The 16110-nt window shown below is 41.9% G+C and overlaps 2 protein-coding genes across 2 annotated transcripts; both read left to right on the top strand.

Moving 5' to 3' along the window:
- Window positions 1-2419: 2419 nt before the first annotated feature.
- Window positions 2420-6739, top strand: LOC113153692 (RNA-binding protein 15-like). The gene has a single exon (XM_033325967.1). It carries the CDS (start codon window positions 2564-2566, stop codon window positions 5117-5119), a length of 2556 nt encoding a protein of 851 aa, XP_033181858.1. The 5' UTR covers window positions 2420-2563; the 3' UTR covers window positions 5120-6739.
- Window positions 6740-7265: 526 nt separating this feature from the next.
- Window positions 7266-15518, top strand: LOC113153694 (pepsin A-like). The gene is made up of 9 exons (XM_026347421.1): window positions 7266-11093; window positions 11725-11875; window positions 11958-12075; window positions 12281-12399; window positions 12502-12698; window positions 12785-12901; window positions 13016-13160; window positions 13246-13344; window positions 13669-15518. The coding sequence occupies exons 1-9, from the start codon at window positions 11038-11040 to the stop codon at window positions 13795-13797; spliced, it is 1131 nt and encodes a 376-aa protein (XP_026203206.1). The 5' UTR covers window positions 7266-11037; the 3' UTR covers window positions 13798-15518.
- Window positions 15519-16110: the final 592 nt, after the last annotated feature.

The raw sequence follows: 16110 nt of genomic DNA, 5'->3' as shown, positions 1-16110 counted from the left end.
CATACATGTAAATGGCAGTTAAAATTCTGATTAAAGTGACGAGCCATGGCTGGCTTCGAGTTTAAAGATTCATTTTCGTGATGGCAAATTCATCATGAGTGCACGCTGGCCCTGGTTAGACAGGTGAAGGGTTGACTGCTTTCGGTTGGCTGATGACAGAAATGCACATCATCTGTTACCGAGCATCTGTCTCACATGAAAGCCGGAGTGCAGTGGGTCAGGTCGTGTTGTTCACCTTAATGCGACACACAAAAATAGAAACTCATTAAAAGCTGTTTTCCTCACTAATACTTAGCAGATTTCCCCTTTTACAGCTCATTCACAAAAAAACTAAACAAAACTATGCATGCTATTCTGTTTTTGATCGCTATTAACAGATGATATACCTATTAGCATCAACAACAATAACTAAAATCAATACTGGAAGGAAAATGTATGCAGGGACAGACTCCTTCCTCCTTGATTCTGTCTTTACAGACTCATTTAAACCCATTTTAATACTGGGTGGCAGATTGCCTTGGTTGGCCTGCACAGGGACATGTGACAGTCTATAGAGGAACTTCACCAGATGGTCTCTCAAAGAGGGGCCGGTCCAGCTCATGGGGCCGAGGGCAAAGCTCCTGTCCCCATTTTTTGGGCAACATAATCCTTTTAAAATAGCCCTGCAGGACAGCAAACAGCATTTTCTTTAAGTACATATTGTTGGTTCAACAAAGATGATGCAACAAATAACAGGGTCAGACTCAGGAGTGAAACAAAACAGAAATACAGATTAAAAATTACTAAAGGCAAGAAGAAGAAAAAAAACTTTGACAGCACAATAGTGTAAACCAACATCTGGTGACAGGTGTGGGCAGAGAAAATATCTTCATGCCAGCTTTCTTGGCTCTGTAAGAGAACACTATTTGTTTGAAGTCTTCTGCATGTGATCATGTAATGTAGCACAACTTTTTTTCACATTAAAAAAAAAAATGAACAAACTGGACGACCACCTGTGCCCATACACGTGAGCGTGCCCTACATTTTTTGTATATTATAATGATACTGGGTGGACGGTGGCTCAGTGTTGGAGTAATGTGGTTAAGAAAATGTATAATTAGGAGTTAAAGGATTCCCTGACCATTAAAACCAACACAATGTTGTACGTAAAACTAATTTAAAAATCTCTAAATTGCAAAAGTTAGGACCTCATAGAGCCACACAGGATGCTTTACATTTAAAACCATTACTACTCGACCTCAGGTCAGAGAAACGCCGACTGAAGTTTCAAAGTGAACAGATTCACTCTGGCAGCTATGGAGCAGACTGACTCATTCCAGTCAATACTTACGATGCAAAAGCTTTTGTCTGTGTAGGGATCACTGTACCTTCTGTACCTTCCTGTTTCAGTAATAAACTGCTGCCGGAGCGGCTGTTAGGTGGAACCTCACTGCTCCCTTGTGGTAAGAGGAGGTACAAAGTGCCACAAACCATGAGTGGGGCAAATAAGATAAAAATTACTCACTGTCAGATTAGATAGTATGAACATGGCATTTAGAAAATAAAAAAAGACATTATCATGTGATTATTAATACATACATTATCATGATTTATCAAATTGACAATACAAGAAAGACCTTGTAACTAAACATTATAAAAAAAGGTCTCATGTCAGTAAAATTCTCATTTATTGAATTACCTGTATGTGAACTGCTTGATCTATCAGACTTCATCTAAAAAGAGGACTTTAAACCACTGAGCAACAGTCATATCCTTTTTCTTTTTAGCCCAGGTAAGACGCTCCTGACGTTGCCTCTGGTTCAGGAGTGACTTGACAAGAATAATGTGACATAATGTCCATTTTCTGAGATAGTGATTTTTAGGTTTATTAGCTGTAAGCCATAATCATCAAAATTAAAAGAAATAAACAGTTTATCACTCTGTATGTAATGAACCTATATAATATAGGAGTTTCACTTTTTGAATTAAATGAAATCAACTTTTTGCTGATATTCTCATTTGTTGAGATGCACCTGTATGTGAACTGCTGCGCCTCTCCTCCACTGTGTTTTCCCACCCATGTGTTAATCTGTACATTATCAGTGTCCTTATTTCAAGGACAACACGTTCTTCAAGACAGTTTTCCAACTCTACTGCACACAGTAGAAACATATGTCATAACATACTAATTCAGTTAGCTTCTATTTGCGTAAAAATCTATTTATTCAAGAAGAATAGACTAAAAGTAAACTTCCGTGTTTTCTGTGTCATAATCATTTTGGAATCAGTCTCTGCGTGTTGGTTGAACTTTGACCCCTCAGCAGAGCCGCACCCTTGTTCACAGTAGGCGAGCTGAGGGACTTGCACGTGATTGACAACGCGCCCAGCCAATCAGCGTCTCGTACATGCACGGAGGCGGGACTTCCCGTACATAGTGCAAGCAGTCCAACATGGCGGTTCCATCGGTTGCTTGATAGAGCAGTGGAAACCGCGGAGAAGTTCAGGTAGTGTACATTTATTTCAGTGGCTGAGAGCGCGTTTAAGCAGATCGGCGTGTGTACACTGCAGATATCTGCTTTTAGAAATGAAGGGAAAAGAGCGATCGCCAGTGAAAAAACGCTCCCGGGCGCCCGATGATAGCAGAGACCGAGGTGAAAGCCACCCGAGCGGCAAGAGGAGCGGAGCCCTGTCGACGGCCGGGAGCAACGGCTCTGCTCTGAGCGTCGTGTCGACGAGGAGGGGGTTACCCGGCGAGAAAAGGGACCTGAGGGACTCAGACGGACATAATTCAGCCAGTCGGAGTAGCAGCGCATACGAGTACGGAATGGTTCCGGGCAACAAGCCGCACGGTGGCGCTGACTCCTCCGCGGAAACGTCCAGGTCCGGTTCACGCGGCGACTCCCGGCCTCCGTCCAACCCCGAAAGTGAGTACAAGACTCTGAAAATAAGTGAACTGGGCTCCCAGCTCAACGACGAGGAGATAGAGGACGGACTGTTTCACGAGTTTAAGAGGTTTGGGGATGTGAGTGTTAAAATTAGCCGAGAAAACGACGAGAGAGTGGCGTTTGTGAACTTCCGGAGGCCCGACGACGCCCGGGCGGCCAAACACGCCCGCGGCAAACTGGTGCTGTACGACCGGCCTCTGAAAATAGAGACCGTGTACACGAACCGACGCAGAAGCCGGTCCCCTGTGTCCAAAGACAGTTTCCCCCCAGGACACAGGCATCACTCCCAGAGAGCTCTGTCTCCTACCGGGGTGGGGTACAGAGACTACCGGCTACAGCAGCTGGCTCTGGGCCGTCTGCCCCCTCCTCCACCTCACATCAGAGATCTGGAAAGAGACAGAGACTTTTCTGTGTATGATGCCAGAAACAGACAAGCGTTCATCCCTGAATGTACTGTTTTCCGTGACGAGGAGCTGATGAGTCCGGAGGATGACCAGAGGGCCAACAGGACTCTGTTTCTGGGCAATCTGGATGTCAGCGTGACAGAGAATGACCTGAGGAGAGCGTTTGACAGGTTTGGGGTCATAACGGAGGTGGACATAAAGCGGGCGGTGAGAGGCCAGAGCAACACCTATGGATTCATCAAGTTTGAGAACCTTGACATGGCTCACCGTGCAAAAGCGGCCATGTCAGGGAAAGTGGTGGGTCACAACCCGATTAAAATTGGCTATGGTAAACCTACACCTACGACCAGGCTGTGGGTGGGGGGCCTTGGACCCTGGGTTCCACTTGCTGCTTTGGCTAAGGAGTTTGATCGCTTTGGTACCATCCGGACTATAGACTACAGGAAAGGTGAGGCGTGGGCTTACATCCAGTATGAAAGTCTGGATGCTGCTCAGGCTGCGTGTACTCACATGAGAGGCTTCCCGCTCGGTGGCCCAGACAGGAGACTCAGAGTGGACTTTGCAGACACCGAGCACCGGTACCAGCAGCAGCAGCAGCAGCAGCAGCAATTCATGCATCTCCCTCTCCCTCTACCGCACTATGACTTAGTCTCTGAGCCCTTTTCACATCGTCTTACTGACCCAGGGAGAGTGAGAGAGCGGTCCCCTCCGCTTCCTGCACGCTTCAGAGACCGGGATCTCTACTCTGCTGCTGAATGGTCTGGTCTTGGCGTCCACGACAGGATGCGAGGAGCTGGCTTTGAGCCCATAGATCGTCTGGAGAGGCGTTCACATGACACCTGGTCAATAGAACGTGAGCAGGAGTTGGAAAGCAGAGATCTAAGCCGCAAAAGGAGACCTTTAGATGATGGCTGGCGGCCGGACCGTTCACCTGACAGTAATGACTTTGGTCTGCGCCGCCATGGCAGCTCACTAGAGCGCAGCCCTGGAGGTAGCAGCCGAGACGGGGGGCGCTACAGTGACCCTGAACGCCTGCCTCGCTCTGGCAAACCTTCTCCTGTCAGAGAGCGGCAGAACACCCAGGACACTGGGGACAAGAGGAGAAGAACACTCAGCCCAATCAAACCAGGCCCCTGCTCAGATAAAGACCGCAAACGAAAAGCCAGTGACTCATCTAAGAGTCCAGCGAGGAAGGAGGATCGCTCTGAAGATCCTTCCTCCTCTGCTTCAAACTCCTCTTCTTCAAAGTCTAACCAGCAGTCTAAAGCTGGGGGGCAGAGACTGAGTCAGTTCTGGCACGGTGTCCTCCTGCTGAAGAATAGTAGCTTTCCCACATCTCTGCACCTGCTGGAGGGGGACATAGGGGTGGCTACAAGTCTTCTGGTGGACGGCCCCACAGGAGGTCAAGTGTCCCAGCTGAAGATCAGCCAGCGTCTGCGCCTGGACCAGCCGAAGCTGGATGAAGTCTCTCGTCGCATCAAGTCCGCTGGCTCCAGCGGATACTCCATCTTCCTGGCCATGCCCGGGAAATCTGACGACGGAGGGGTCCAGGATGCCAGCAGCTCCACTGAAAGACCACTGAAGAACCTGGTGTCCTACTTGAAGCAGAAGGAGGCGGCTGGCATCATCAGCCTCCCTGTGGGGGGCAGTCGTGACAAGGACAGCGGAGGAGTCCTTCATGCTTTCCCCCCGTGCGAGTTCTCGCAGCAGTTCTTGGATGCCTCTGCCAAAGCCTTTGCCAAATCAGAGGACGACTACATGGTGATGGTCATTATCAGAGGAGCATCCTGAAAAAAAAGGGCAAATTATTAATGTCGCTTTTCATGAACCGTTAAACTGTGAGTTGTAAAGTCAGAGAGAAGTTATGGTAACAAAGCAGAGCTTTGATTTTAAGTTCCCTAATGTGCACAGTAGCCTGTCTCCCACCTTTAGAGAAGTGAAAGTAACTGAATTAAATACATGGATTTGATTGATAATGCAGGTGACATGCTGATTTCTGCTATTTAGTTGTCTGAGAAATGTACATTACTTGATGGTCCTCTGCTGAAAGAGCAAGCTAAAACTCTGTGAGTCAATACTATATGTTGCCTTATCTGATTTGAAAAGAAACACAGTTCTTTTTATATCCTTTCAATCATTGACTGACTATAAAAAAACTATTTAAGAGTATTTAGCCTTCATGTTATGTGTACTCAGCATAGATGTAATCAGTCACTCTCAACATGTTTGTAGTACTGTAACTATGTTTCTACAGCTGGGCTACAACATAATGAAATCAAACTAATGTACATAGAAATTTTCTCTTGATCAAGACAATATATCTATTTGCTCCACATTGCTCATTAATAGGCATATTCCAGATGTTCATCTGTATTACTTTCTGCTTACCAAGTACAAATCTTATGTTCTGAGTACTTCCTAATTCAAAGTTTCGCTATGAGAGGTTTGCTGTTTCTGTCAGGTTTTTTTTTTTTTTTTTGATCCTTTTTAAAGCTTCAGAAACTTGCAGACAATTATTTGTACCAACAGAGTCCTGTTATCTGGCCTCCACAGGCTCATTAGATTTTAATACATTAATCAACAACAGACCACTGAGGGTTATAGCTAAATAAATTACAGTATGTCAGTTCTTCTTTCTGAGCCACGTCTGGAGGTTTTCTGACAGTACAAGTTGAAATGAGGGAAGTTGTTGCTCTTCTGCTTTTTACAGTTTTCACTATGCAACCATGTAGGGGCTGGACACAAGCAGCAAGCGCCTGCACATTAAAATGCAGCTCAGTAAAACTGGATCATAATGCACACTTATCTTACTTAAGAATATGTTGGAAAGCTCGTTGTGTTTTGTTGAAATAATTCTTAATTTTTTAGCTTGATGTTTATTTCTCCCCTCATGGTTTCAGTGTGTTACCCTGGACTGCATTAAAATATATAAGGTTTATACTTGAATTAAGACTCTTATGTCTTCAAATCGATGTTTGATCCGAACAACAATCTTGAAACCTAAACTTTTTAATAAAATTTAAGTGGAGAAACATTAAATATTTGCATTAGAGGGAAAAAAAAGCTTTACTTGAAATTGACTAATAATTAATCTGTTTAAAAATAGATGCAGAATAAGAAAGAAACCTACAAATAATTATATTTTTACCTTTATAGTGGAATTAACTCTCTTTAGTCTCAACAGAACTGAATGTCACGAGCTTTGCAAAGCAAATTATAGGTCCTCCTAATTTGAATGAGATTAAATTATGCAGGGTTGCTTCTTCTTGTGTCCTTCTCTTTTATTTTGCTTTACCGTCTGGTTAAACACTTATTGGTTTATTATTCCCTTCATGTTTGTTCCCTTGTGTTATAATGCTTTACATACAAATTCTACCCAAGCATGTGCTGTAAAAAAAAAAAAAAAAAAAAGATGATGTAACCTTTAAATTAAGAGCTATATGTATACCATTGACATCTGTTCATTACTGATCAGGAGCGTATAAGCAGAAAATACCACGGACTTGTGTGACAGAAACCTCTGAACGCATCGCAGGACAGGAGGCTGTTCTGCTGTGGCCTTACGCCTTCCTCTGAAAGGACTGTTGAATGATTGATATTCATGCTTTGATTTGAGTACTGTGTTTCAAATGGGAAAAGAAATGTTTTGTGCTGTATACTCAGGATAACTGGAGAGAGAAATGGAGAACATCAGTGCTCATGGGCCTAAGAAGTATACCTAACTGTCAGGAAAAAAAAAACACACAAAGTGCAGCATGCACTTGATAGTTTTTGTCTCAATAAATTTGCTCTTTCGTGGGAAACACAAGTGCCTCGGAAGACAGCTTTTGTGACCCTTTCTGTTCTTGGAATTGTCTATCAAACTCTAAAGGCTTTATCCCTTTGACAGCGGGAGCCTTTCCCAGCAGAAACCAGAGGATGTGTGAGAACCGAGTGAAGACAGCTTCTCAGTTCTGTGTTTTCATGTTGTTGATCATCATTTGTTCAGTGACCACTTTGTGAAGAGCTTTTCATGTGACCTTCGTTCAAATTGAAATTAGGCCAAACTAAAATACTTTCTTCTAGTGTGTTTGCGAAGGCAAATCTAGAGTCACCACTGTGTCTCTTCTGATATACGGCTTATTCCTCGGTCACCTCTGGCCTGTGTATCCGGAGGTGTGGCTGAGATTCATCAGAGTGCTCATCTGTCTGGTTTGTCACTCACGAAGTTCTGCAAATTATCTCAGAGGTCGTCTCCACCAGACTGCCTCTCAGCCGGAGCCCAGCGGCATCTGAAGGTCGTCACTCTCATCCGGCTCCAGGAGCACACACACAGAGTATTGGTTCAGCATCAGCACCGGCTTGTGATGGAGTGGTGGTCATTTGTATAGTTGTTTGTTGTTCTCGCGTTGGAGTTTTGAACATCGTCTCTGTGCTAGGTGTCTCAGCCTGTGTGGGAGAAGAGGTTGAGACAGTGAGACAGCGTCTGCTTGATTTGCCATGAATTGGAAAGGAAGCACAACAGGAGAGATTGACAGAATCCTGAACAGGGAATCCTAATCTTTAGTTGATATGTTGATCTGAATTTACATACTTGTGACGAACAACATATGAAAGAGAGTATCCTGCTGTCACTGAGTCAAAATCTGCTGCAGGACGTGTCTCATCGAGACTGTACTGCTCCTCACAACTGCTTCGACTTCAGAGTGGACCTGAGGAGCCCCAGGCGTCCTGCAGAGCCACTGCTGGAATTCAAGGTTTCCTGTAGCTGTGAGACGCAATAGGTTTGAGCCTCAACCTGCTCCTGTCCCGCAGGTAAAGTATTGAGGTGGCCTGATTATAGGTACGTATTTAAATGTTGAAAGACCATTAAAAAACATCAAAGATGGTAACAAAAAAAAAAACTTCAGATTCAGTAGCTCCACAGTACATATAAAACTGGTGACTAGATGCAGTTTTTACTAAGACCAGGTCAGTGTCTATGGTCCTCTTGATATGTCATGGTTTTATAACTTTTATCCTTTAAAAAAATTACAAAAAAGTGTTGGCGCCAAGTGCACTAGTAGTTCATGCAGCAACTGTTATAAGTCTCATCAAGCAGGGATGGGAGTCACTGTAAAAACTAATAGAGTAAAAGTATTTTTACTAGAAGTTCCTAATAATTCTGCCAAAATGTCTAAAGATTCAAAAGCAAAAATCCTTGTGCAGAGTACATCATGTTTTTAAAATAATGGTAAAGTGAGGTAGAAGTACTTTTCTAAACTGCAGTACTTAATTAGCTTAGTTTCAGAGAATATATGGAGTTGTTATTGTCTGCTCTCTGACGCATAGGTTGCAAACATTTCAACACTTCAATGAAAGTATGAAAAACAGTGACATCAGATGTCCGAAGCTTTTTACTAATGCAAATGTTAAAACATTTGCATTAGTAAACGTAATCAATGTAAATTAAAGCTGTATTACTCAAATCCGTGACATTGGGAAACATCAGACTGAGGGCACCATCACTTTGTTTAATCTATGCTTACTGGCCACTTACAACTGTACAATCTAATTTAATTCAATACAGCAGCTCTGCCATGAATTCTACTTTTCCACATTTATAGTTTCTCATGTTTTTATTAGAACTTTCAGAAAGGTGATGATTGTACTACATGGTTATTTAGGTCTCAGTGAACGAGAGAGAATTATATTAAGAGATATTTATAATTTATGTTTATATGGTGGCCAAAACAGAAGTCCAGTACGACTACACCAATATAAAATCAATAATAAAACTGGGAAATTATAACCTTATAAACGTAGAACTCGCAGCAGTGCTGCCGTATTCGATTGTACCGGTACCAGTGATATATGTAGCTTTATTTAAATGGATGGTTCGAGATATTTCCATTGGGACGGGGGATGATACATATCTGCTGATGTGGGTTAAGGAAGTTTAGGTTATAATCATCGGTGGGAGCACATAATGTGAACAGCCCCGGCCATCGGTGTGTGATGTGCTGACTTTGAAACACTAGATTTAGGATCCTTCACACAGCTGTTCGTACTGCTGCAGACAGAGCCAGCGTCACTGTTCCTAGCTCAGCAGCACCTGCAGTGCAGCAACATCTGCTGTATTTACCGGGTATTAGTGTGATGAGGCAACATTCATTACACTTGTTTAATTGGTCTCTTGATGCTGTAGAAGTCTCAGAAAATTCATTCAGGGATTTGATGTAGACACACGTCCGAAGTGTTGGGATCACCCTAATATAATCATTACTGCTCAATATACTATGCTGTTAGAACCTTTTTATGATTTGTACATGAAACATTATCTCAACATTTTTTGAAAGTGGTCATAACGTAAATGTTCAGTGTTTTAGGTCATCCTGTCAGCGCGGAGGCAAGAAAGAAAGACAGCTCCTCTCTGTCCTCTTTGAAAACGTGACTCAGTGAGCACAAGCTGTAGAGCAGGTTGAAAAGATGTTGCACAAGTCAAGGACTTCATCAGACAGGGAAACTATGTCCTGGTAAGTAAAATTTAAATAAGTTTTACACTATGCATACATGATGCTTTATACTGATATTGTTCATTGAATTTTGCTTCAATAAATGTTGCTATTTTTGAAATACCCACTGATGCTGTCTTGTATTTATTTATAAATAAAGTTTGTAGATTCTCTTTCCTCCAGAGGGCAGAGTTGAATGGAGTGAAATAAAACTTACCATATAGTATCAGTGTTTCCTTAAAGTGATAAGCTTATCCAGTTGATCTGTAGTTGACAGCTGAGAAATTAATTACAAGTCATTAAACACTAATGTCAATAACGCAAATAATTTGCTCTGTATCTTTCAAAGGCCCCAAAAACACTTCATCTAAGAAAACCCTGTGTGAAAAGGGCTTTGAAACATGGTCGGAGAGCATTACTGTGATTTTAGACCAACATTTGTTTTCTCACACTTTGTTCATCATTCAGAAAAAACTGAATTGAATTTTGTCAAATCAAGTTGGCAGCTCACACACTGTCCTATTTTTCGGTTTACATTCAGCTGTAAGTCCACACAGTCAATGAGAAAAGTCAACAGAAAGTCACTGGAAGCACGGACTAGAAAAGGTCGGACGTCACTGGGCGTTCACCACTTTACTGTAACGCACTTGTGAATGTGCTGAAATGTAAATATCGATTTGCTTTAGTGACCATTATCAAATGATACGACGGAAAGTTTGTTTTCATAGATATTGACATATTAACATGCAACACATTTTTATCTATATTTTCAGTTCTCCTTAACAGTATGCACATAAATGTATGAGAGATTAGATGTAGAAACAGTTAAATGACATCAGCCTCATCTGTCATCATTTCATCTTTGGTTTCATTTGGATAAATGAACAGCTGAATAGAAACTGTCAAAATTTCGTAATTCTTATTCATCAATCTGACATATTACTGTTGACTTTATGTAAAATGGGTGGCATTCTGACCTGACCTGACTTTAAATAAAGACGTGAGCAAACATACATTGAATTCTTAACACAGACATAGATTAACATGAGATTAAAGGGCCCTGGGAAAAAAAACAATTGGTTCCTTCTTCTTATCTAATTTCATGTATTCAGAACTCTGCTAAGTAGTTTCTTATCAGTTCAGTTGTGTTACGGTCAAAAGGAGGAGCGGAGACCAGTTTTCAATTCCATATAAAAACACCTCACCTGTCCTGGTCTGAGAGTCACTTTGGATAAAATGAAGTCTGCTTTTCTGTTGCTGGTCTTCTTGGCCGTCTCACAGGGGCTTCTCAGGTAAGACAAAAACATTCATATTTACTAGTGAACTTTTGCAAAGTGTGGTTTTGGTGTTTCTAAGCGTTGATATCCATAAGAATTAATTGTATAAATAAGTAAATAAGTACTAATAGTGCTGTTTATTGTGGTCATACACCACAAATGATTTAGACTATCTTGTGAAATTTGCATTAGAATTTTCTAGAAATTAATGTGATCATCTAGATTTAATTTGCACCCACTAATAGACTTAATTTTATGGTTTATTAGTTGATACCATGGCTTGTTGAGATGATGTTTTGAGGAAGAAATAGCTGTGAGCATGTTTGTGAACTGGTGAACGCAGGTGTGAGGCCTTTCCTTTAGACTCTTGTTTTTGCACAATCAGTGACTATTTTTAAAAGAGGACAGGATGGACAACCTGTGTGTCCCACAGAGACAACACAGGCTGCTGAGCGCTCTAATTTATGTTTCACTTCCTAAAAGAACTCACAAGCTGAAAGTCCTTTTTAGGATAAGTTATGAGGTCTCACACATTCTCTAAATCTGCTGTGAGTATGCTCCCGGACGTTTGTGAGTAAACTGAGTGGAAATGATGAACATGCTGCAGGGATTTCGTGTCACTAATGGATCCAGTTTGTCTGGACAGGATTCCCCTGATGAGAGGAAAGTCAGCCAGGCGGCTGCTGGAGGAGAAAGGCCTGTTTGAAGAGTACAGGAGGCTGTTTCCATACAACCCTGCGGCAAAGTTTCTTCCCAGGATTGAGCAGAGTGTTGTGCCCATGACCTTTGACCCAGATGTAAGTAGTGTGTAACCACCTTTTCCTCCTTTACTTATGAAGATATACATTGACTCACTGAATAACTGCGTTCTGGGAACAGACGACGTACTACGGAGAGATTGGCATCGGGACTCCACCTCAGTTATTTAAAGTTCTCTTTGACACCGGCTCCTCTGACCTGTGGGTTCCCTCTGTAAGTTGCAACAACTCTGCCTGTGGTAAGTAAAATGATAATAGTTCATGGTCACGACAAGCTGATACAGTTACGATCCTGTGAAGTGAATCAGTTCCAAACCTGTAATTCATACCACTGTCCTTTTGTTACTCCTAGTAACAAAGTATGTGTTTGTGTACAAAGCAAAAAGTCAAGTGTCCTCTCTTCCTCCTGTTTGTCTCCTGTGCTGTCTACCTCTCTGTCTTTAGACAGTCATGTAAAGTTCAACAGCTCAGCGTCGTCCACTTTTCAAGCTGGGGCGAAGCCCTTCTACATCTCATACAACAGTGGATTTGCAGCAGGGAGTACAGGATATGACACCATAAAGGTGAGGAACAAACGTGTGTGACAAACCTCCGAAGTACAATAATCAAAGACCATGTTTTATATATATATATATACTTATAAAAACAGTCTGTCCTGCTGTCAGATTAGTGACCTCTATGTGGAGAACCAGCTGTTTGGCCTCACCAACACAGAGGCACTTTTCCTTGGATCGGTCCCCTGGGATGGGATTCTCGGACTGGCTTTCCCGAGCATGTCCCTCGAAGGAGGAACACCTATATTTGACAACATATGGAATCAGGGAAAAATCCCCCAGTACATGTTCTCCATGTACTTGAGCAGGTGACGTCTCATTTGATCCACAAACAGAGAAATAATGCCGTCTGATAAGTGTTTGATGTGTTTGTTGCTTATCTCTATACCTCTAGTTCTGTGGAGGGCAGTATGTTAATTCTGGGAGGAACAGATCCTACATACTACACTGGAAGCATTAGCTGGATCCCCCTCTATCAGGCCACAAATTTTTGGAACATCCAAATGCAAAGGTAGTTTTATATCTTCCCATAAATTCTCATATGAAAACAGCCACTTCACACGCCCTAACTGCTTATAGATGAGCTAACAGATGCCTTTTTATCGATACTTCCTCTGTGCTGCAGTATCACCATTAATGGGAACACAGTTGCATGTTCTGGAAGTTGTGCTGCGATAGTGGACTCTGGTACTTCTCTAATCATTGGCCCGAGCGAAGACATTGACAACATCAATGGCTGGTTGGGAGCCTTCCCAGACCAGAATGGCAACGTGAGTGTCCTCTTATTAGTGAGCAGAAAAATGTTTATGCAACTGTCCGAGGTATAAATCAGTAACATGCTGCATCGCTGTTCAGGCTGACGTGAGCTGCAGTAACATCAATCTCCTGCCAAACATTGTGTTCAACATAAACGGCTACACCTTCTCTCTCACTCCTTCAGTATACATCATAAAGGTTTGTCTTTCAAGCACTAAGTGATATATTGTGCCTACATTAATATTTAATGATTGTGACTGCCTTGTTTATGAGCTGTTTATCTCAACGAGGCCTGGTTAAATAAGACAAACACCTCTCTGTGTGATGCAGAACAGTTCAACAGCAGCCTCCAAAATGACCATGCACTTATCAATTAGTTTGAGCAGAAATGGATCATTATAATCTGTATGGTTGTAGCAGAGTATGATGTAAAATGATCCTATATGTTGTAATATTTATGTAATCTGTGGCGATTAAAGTCATCTGCTGCCTTCATTCACACTGTCTTTGCTTTCTCCTCAGTCTGCGTCTGAGTGCAACACAGGGTTTGCAGCCGGCACCTCTTGGATCCTGGGTGAGGTCTTCATGCGTCAGTTCTACACCGTGTTCGACGTTGGCAACAACATGGTGGGCTTTGCTCAGGCTGTGTGACATGTAAACATGTGACACTGAGATGTTCCTAGGAGAGTTTAAGACTTAGAAAGTAATTTACTTTAATTTTATACTCATCACTCAATGCAAAACCAATCACTCATTGATATTTATGAACAAAAATAATATAATGTCACCTTTCAGACCTTTAAGTGAGGATGTCTTTGCACTAAAGGGAGAATTCAGGAATTTAAAACCCCACAAACTCTTCCCATTTTGTAAAGTTAAACCAAATGTTACCTTCCAGTACAGTGTGTGCCAAGGTTTTGATGGCCACTAGATGGCAGAGGACTCCCTGCACTGCACATTCAATCACTTCATCATTCATGTGGTTCTCCTGGGAGGAGCCTGAGGAGGGGATGAGTCATCTTACTTAGAATTCAGTCTTTAAAACACACAGCCACATGCCAGTCATTCATTGTCAGCCGGCGCTGGCTTACACTCATGCCATCTGTGATGTTCAGTGATCTGAGATTTTCTTTAGGCTGTTGCACTTGTTCTAATTATAATCTTGGATTTAATACCCAAAGGGGATGCGTCACTCAGCTGTTTTCTATTTAAACACATGCAGCAAACAGATCAGCTATTACCAGCTTTTAACCCTCTCATGCCTCCTATGAACACTTTTATTTCCATAAAAAAAAAAAAAAAAAACATGAATTCATTACTGCATATGCACTTTGCATACAGATCTAGTTCCACACACACCTGGCTGGTTTATGCCTGGCTGTGGGTAAACATTGTAACACAAGACACGAGTCGCTGCTGTAACAGGGAGCATGGACATCCCTGCAGACCTCTTCAATCATTCATCCACGAGGAGTCACAAGGCAGTGGCTGATGTTTCACACTGCGGCATATGTCACTATGATGGGCCAGCATCTTCACATCTAAACCTCAGTTTAAATAGTGAGAAATAACAAATAAGTATGTTCTTTATAATGACAAGTAATTATAACTTTACGTTGTGTTGTACAACTTAACAATGACATAACATAAAGAGAGCGTTTTAAATCGAAATCTGAGAAGTCAGAAGGTAATGTGATACAGATCCAAGTGACTGCGCTGCCCTGAACGTTAACAAGCAGACGAAAGTGAAGACAGAGCAGAGAGCTCGCTGTGCTCTGAGAGATCCAGTGGACAACGATCCAAATAAGGGAGAAGAGCCAGCAACCACAAATGTTGCCAGGAAGAATTAAAGTGTCTGGGACAGGTGCAATAAATTTGATTCCCCGGGTTAACAGTTTCCACTCCAGCGATCTGTGTGGTCTCCCAAGTCATCCTCAAACAAACAAGCCAACAAACTTTGTCATTAGTGTAATGCAGAAACTGCAGCCAGCAGAGCTCCAAACTTGGTCACATATGGAGCACTCTCCACTTCAATATATTTGTTGTGTTTCTTGCACAGGGTTCGATTTAAAAGGACCATGTAATATCTGCACTGTGAATATGAATATAGGACCATTGTGCTGTGCAATTTACACTGTATGCAGGAAAATAAAGGCATAAACGAGGCTGACGCCAGCAGCCGGTTAGCTTAGCTTAGCACAAAGCCTGCAAACAGCTGGCCTGGCTCTGTGCAGCAGTAATAAACTCCACTAACCAGCACATCTGAACATCAGTTACCGTGTTGTGACTCCTTATCACACATGTTTAAGAATAATGTTTTTTTTTTTTTTTAAATGTGAACTTTCAGTGTATAACCCCTATTAAAAAACTAAATGTATTTTTGTACAGTGAAATAATAAAAAAGGGGTAAAAAAACATTTTAAATGAGTGTTTATTCAGATTTTTTTTGTCGTGTGCAGACGGAGCCTGTCTAGCTGTCTCCAGTGTTTATGCTAAGCCAAACTGCTGCTTGCTGTAGCTTCAGGAGCAGCATCAAATGATTCCTTTTGCTTTATTTTCAGGTTTTGTAGCCGCCTCTCTGTGCATTTCTCTCACAGGACACAGCTCACAGCGCTCAGTCTTTGTTGCCACACTTTTATAGTTTATGAAACACAGAGACGGTACATTGATAGAGCAGATATAATACAACAAATATAAATAAAATACAGTAATTCCTTACACATAATTGCATGTATTAAAATATGAATTTGTGGTTTTAACATAGAAATACAGAGGGTAACTTCAACATACTAATGAAATCTAACGTACTAACTGAAGACACTGAACATGTAACTCAGTCTTTGGTTATACAACATTACCATATAGTAGATATAAGTATAATTTAATGTGCATAACTACATTCTGATACAATTGGACAATGCTCACAATATTATGACAATTTCAGGGCTTACAGCTCCTTAGAGA

This window comes from Anabas testudineus, chromosome 5 (assembly GCF_900324465.2).
Source record: "Anabas testudineus chromosome 5, fAnaTes1.2, whole genome shotgun sequence".
NCBI lineage: Eukaryota > Metazoa > Chordata > Actinopteri > Anabantiformes > Anabantidae > Anabas > Anabas testudineus.
Note: the sequence above shows the minus strand (reverse complement) of the source record. Positions and strands in the feature narration are given on the sequence as shown.

What these genes read in the sequence shown, in the direction of transcription:
- LOC113153694 (XM_026347421.1), top strand. Translation starts at nt 11,038, where the DNA reads ATGAAGTCTGCTTTTCTGTTGCTGGTCTTCTTGGCCGTCTCACAGGGG. An exon ending in CCATGACCTTTGACCCAGAT is followed by an intron (nt 11,876 to 11,957) that starts GTAAGTAGTGTG and finishes TTCTGGGAACAG; the next exon opens with ACGACGTACTACGGAGAGAT. An exon ending in CTTCAGTATACATCATAAAG is followed by an intron (nt 13,345 to 13,668) that starts GTTTGTCTTTCA and finishes CTTTCTCCTCAG; the next exon opens with TCTGCGTCTGAGTGCAACAC.
- LOC113153692 (XM_033325967.1), top strand. Translation starts at nt 2,564, where the DNA reads ATGAAGGGAAAAGAGCGATCGCCAGTGAAAAAACGCTCCCGGGCGCCC.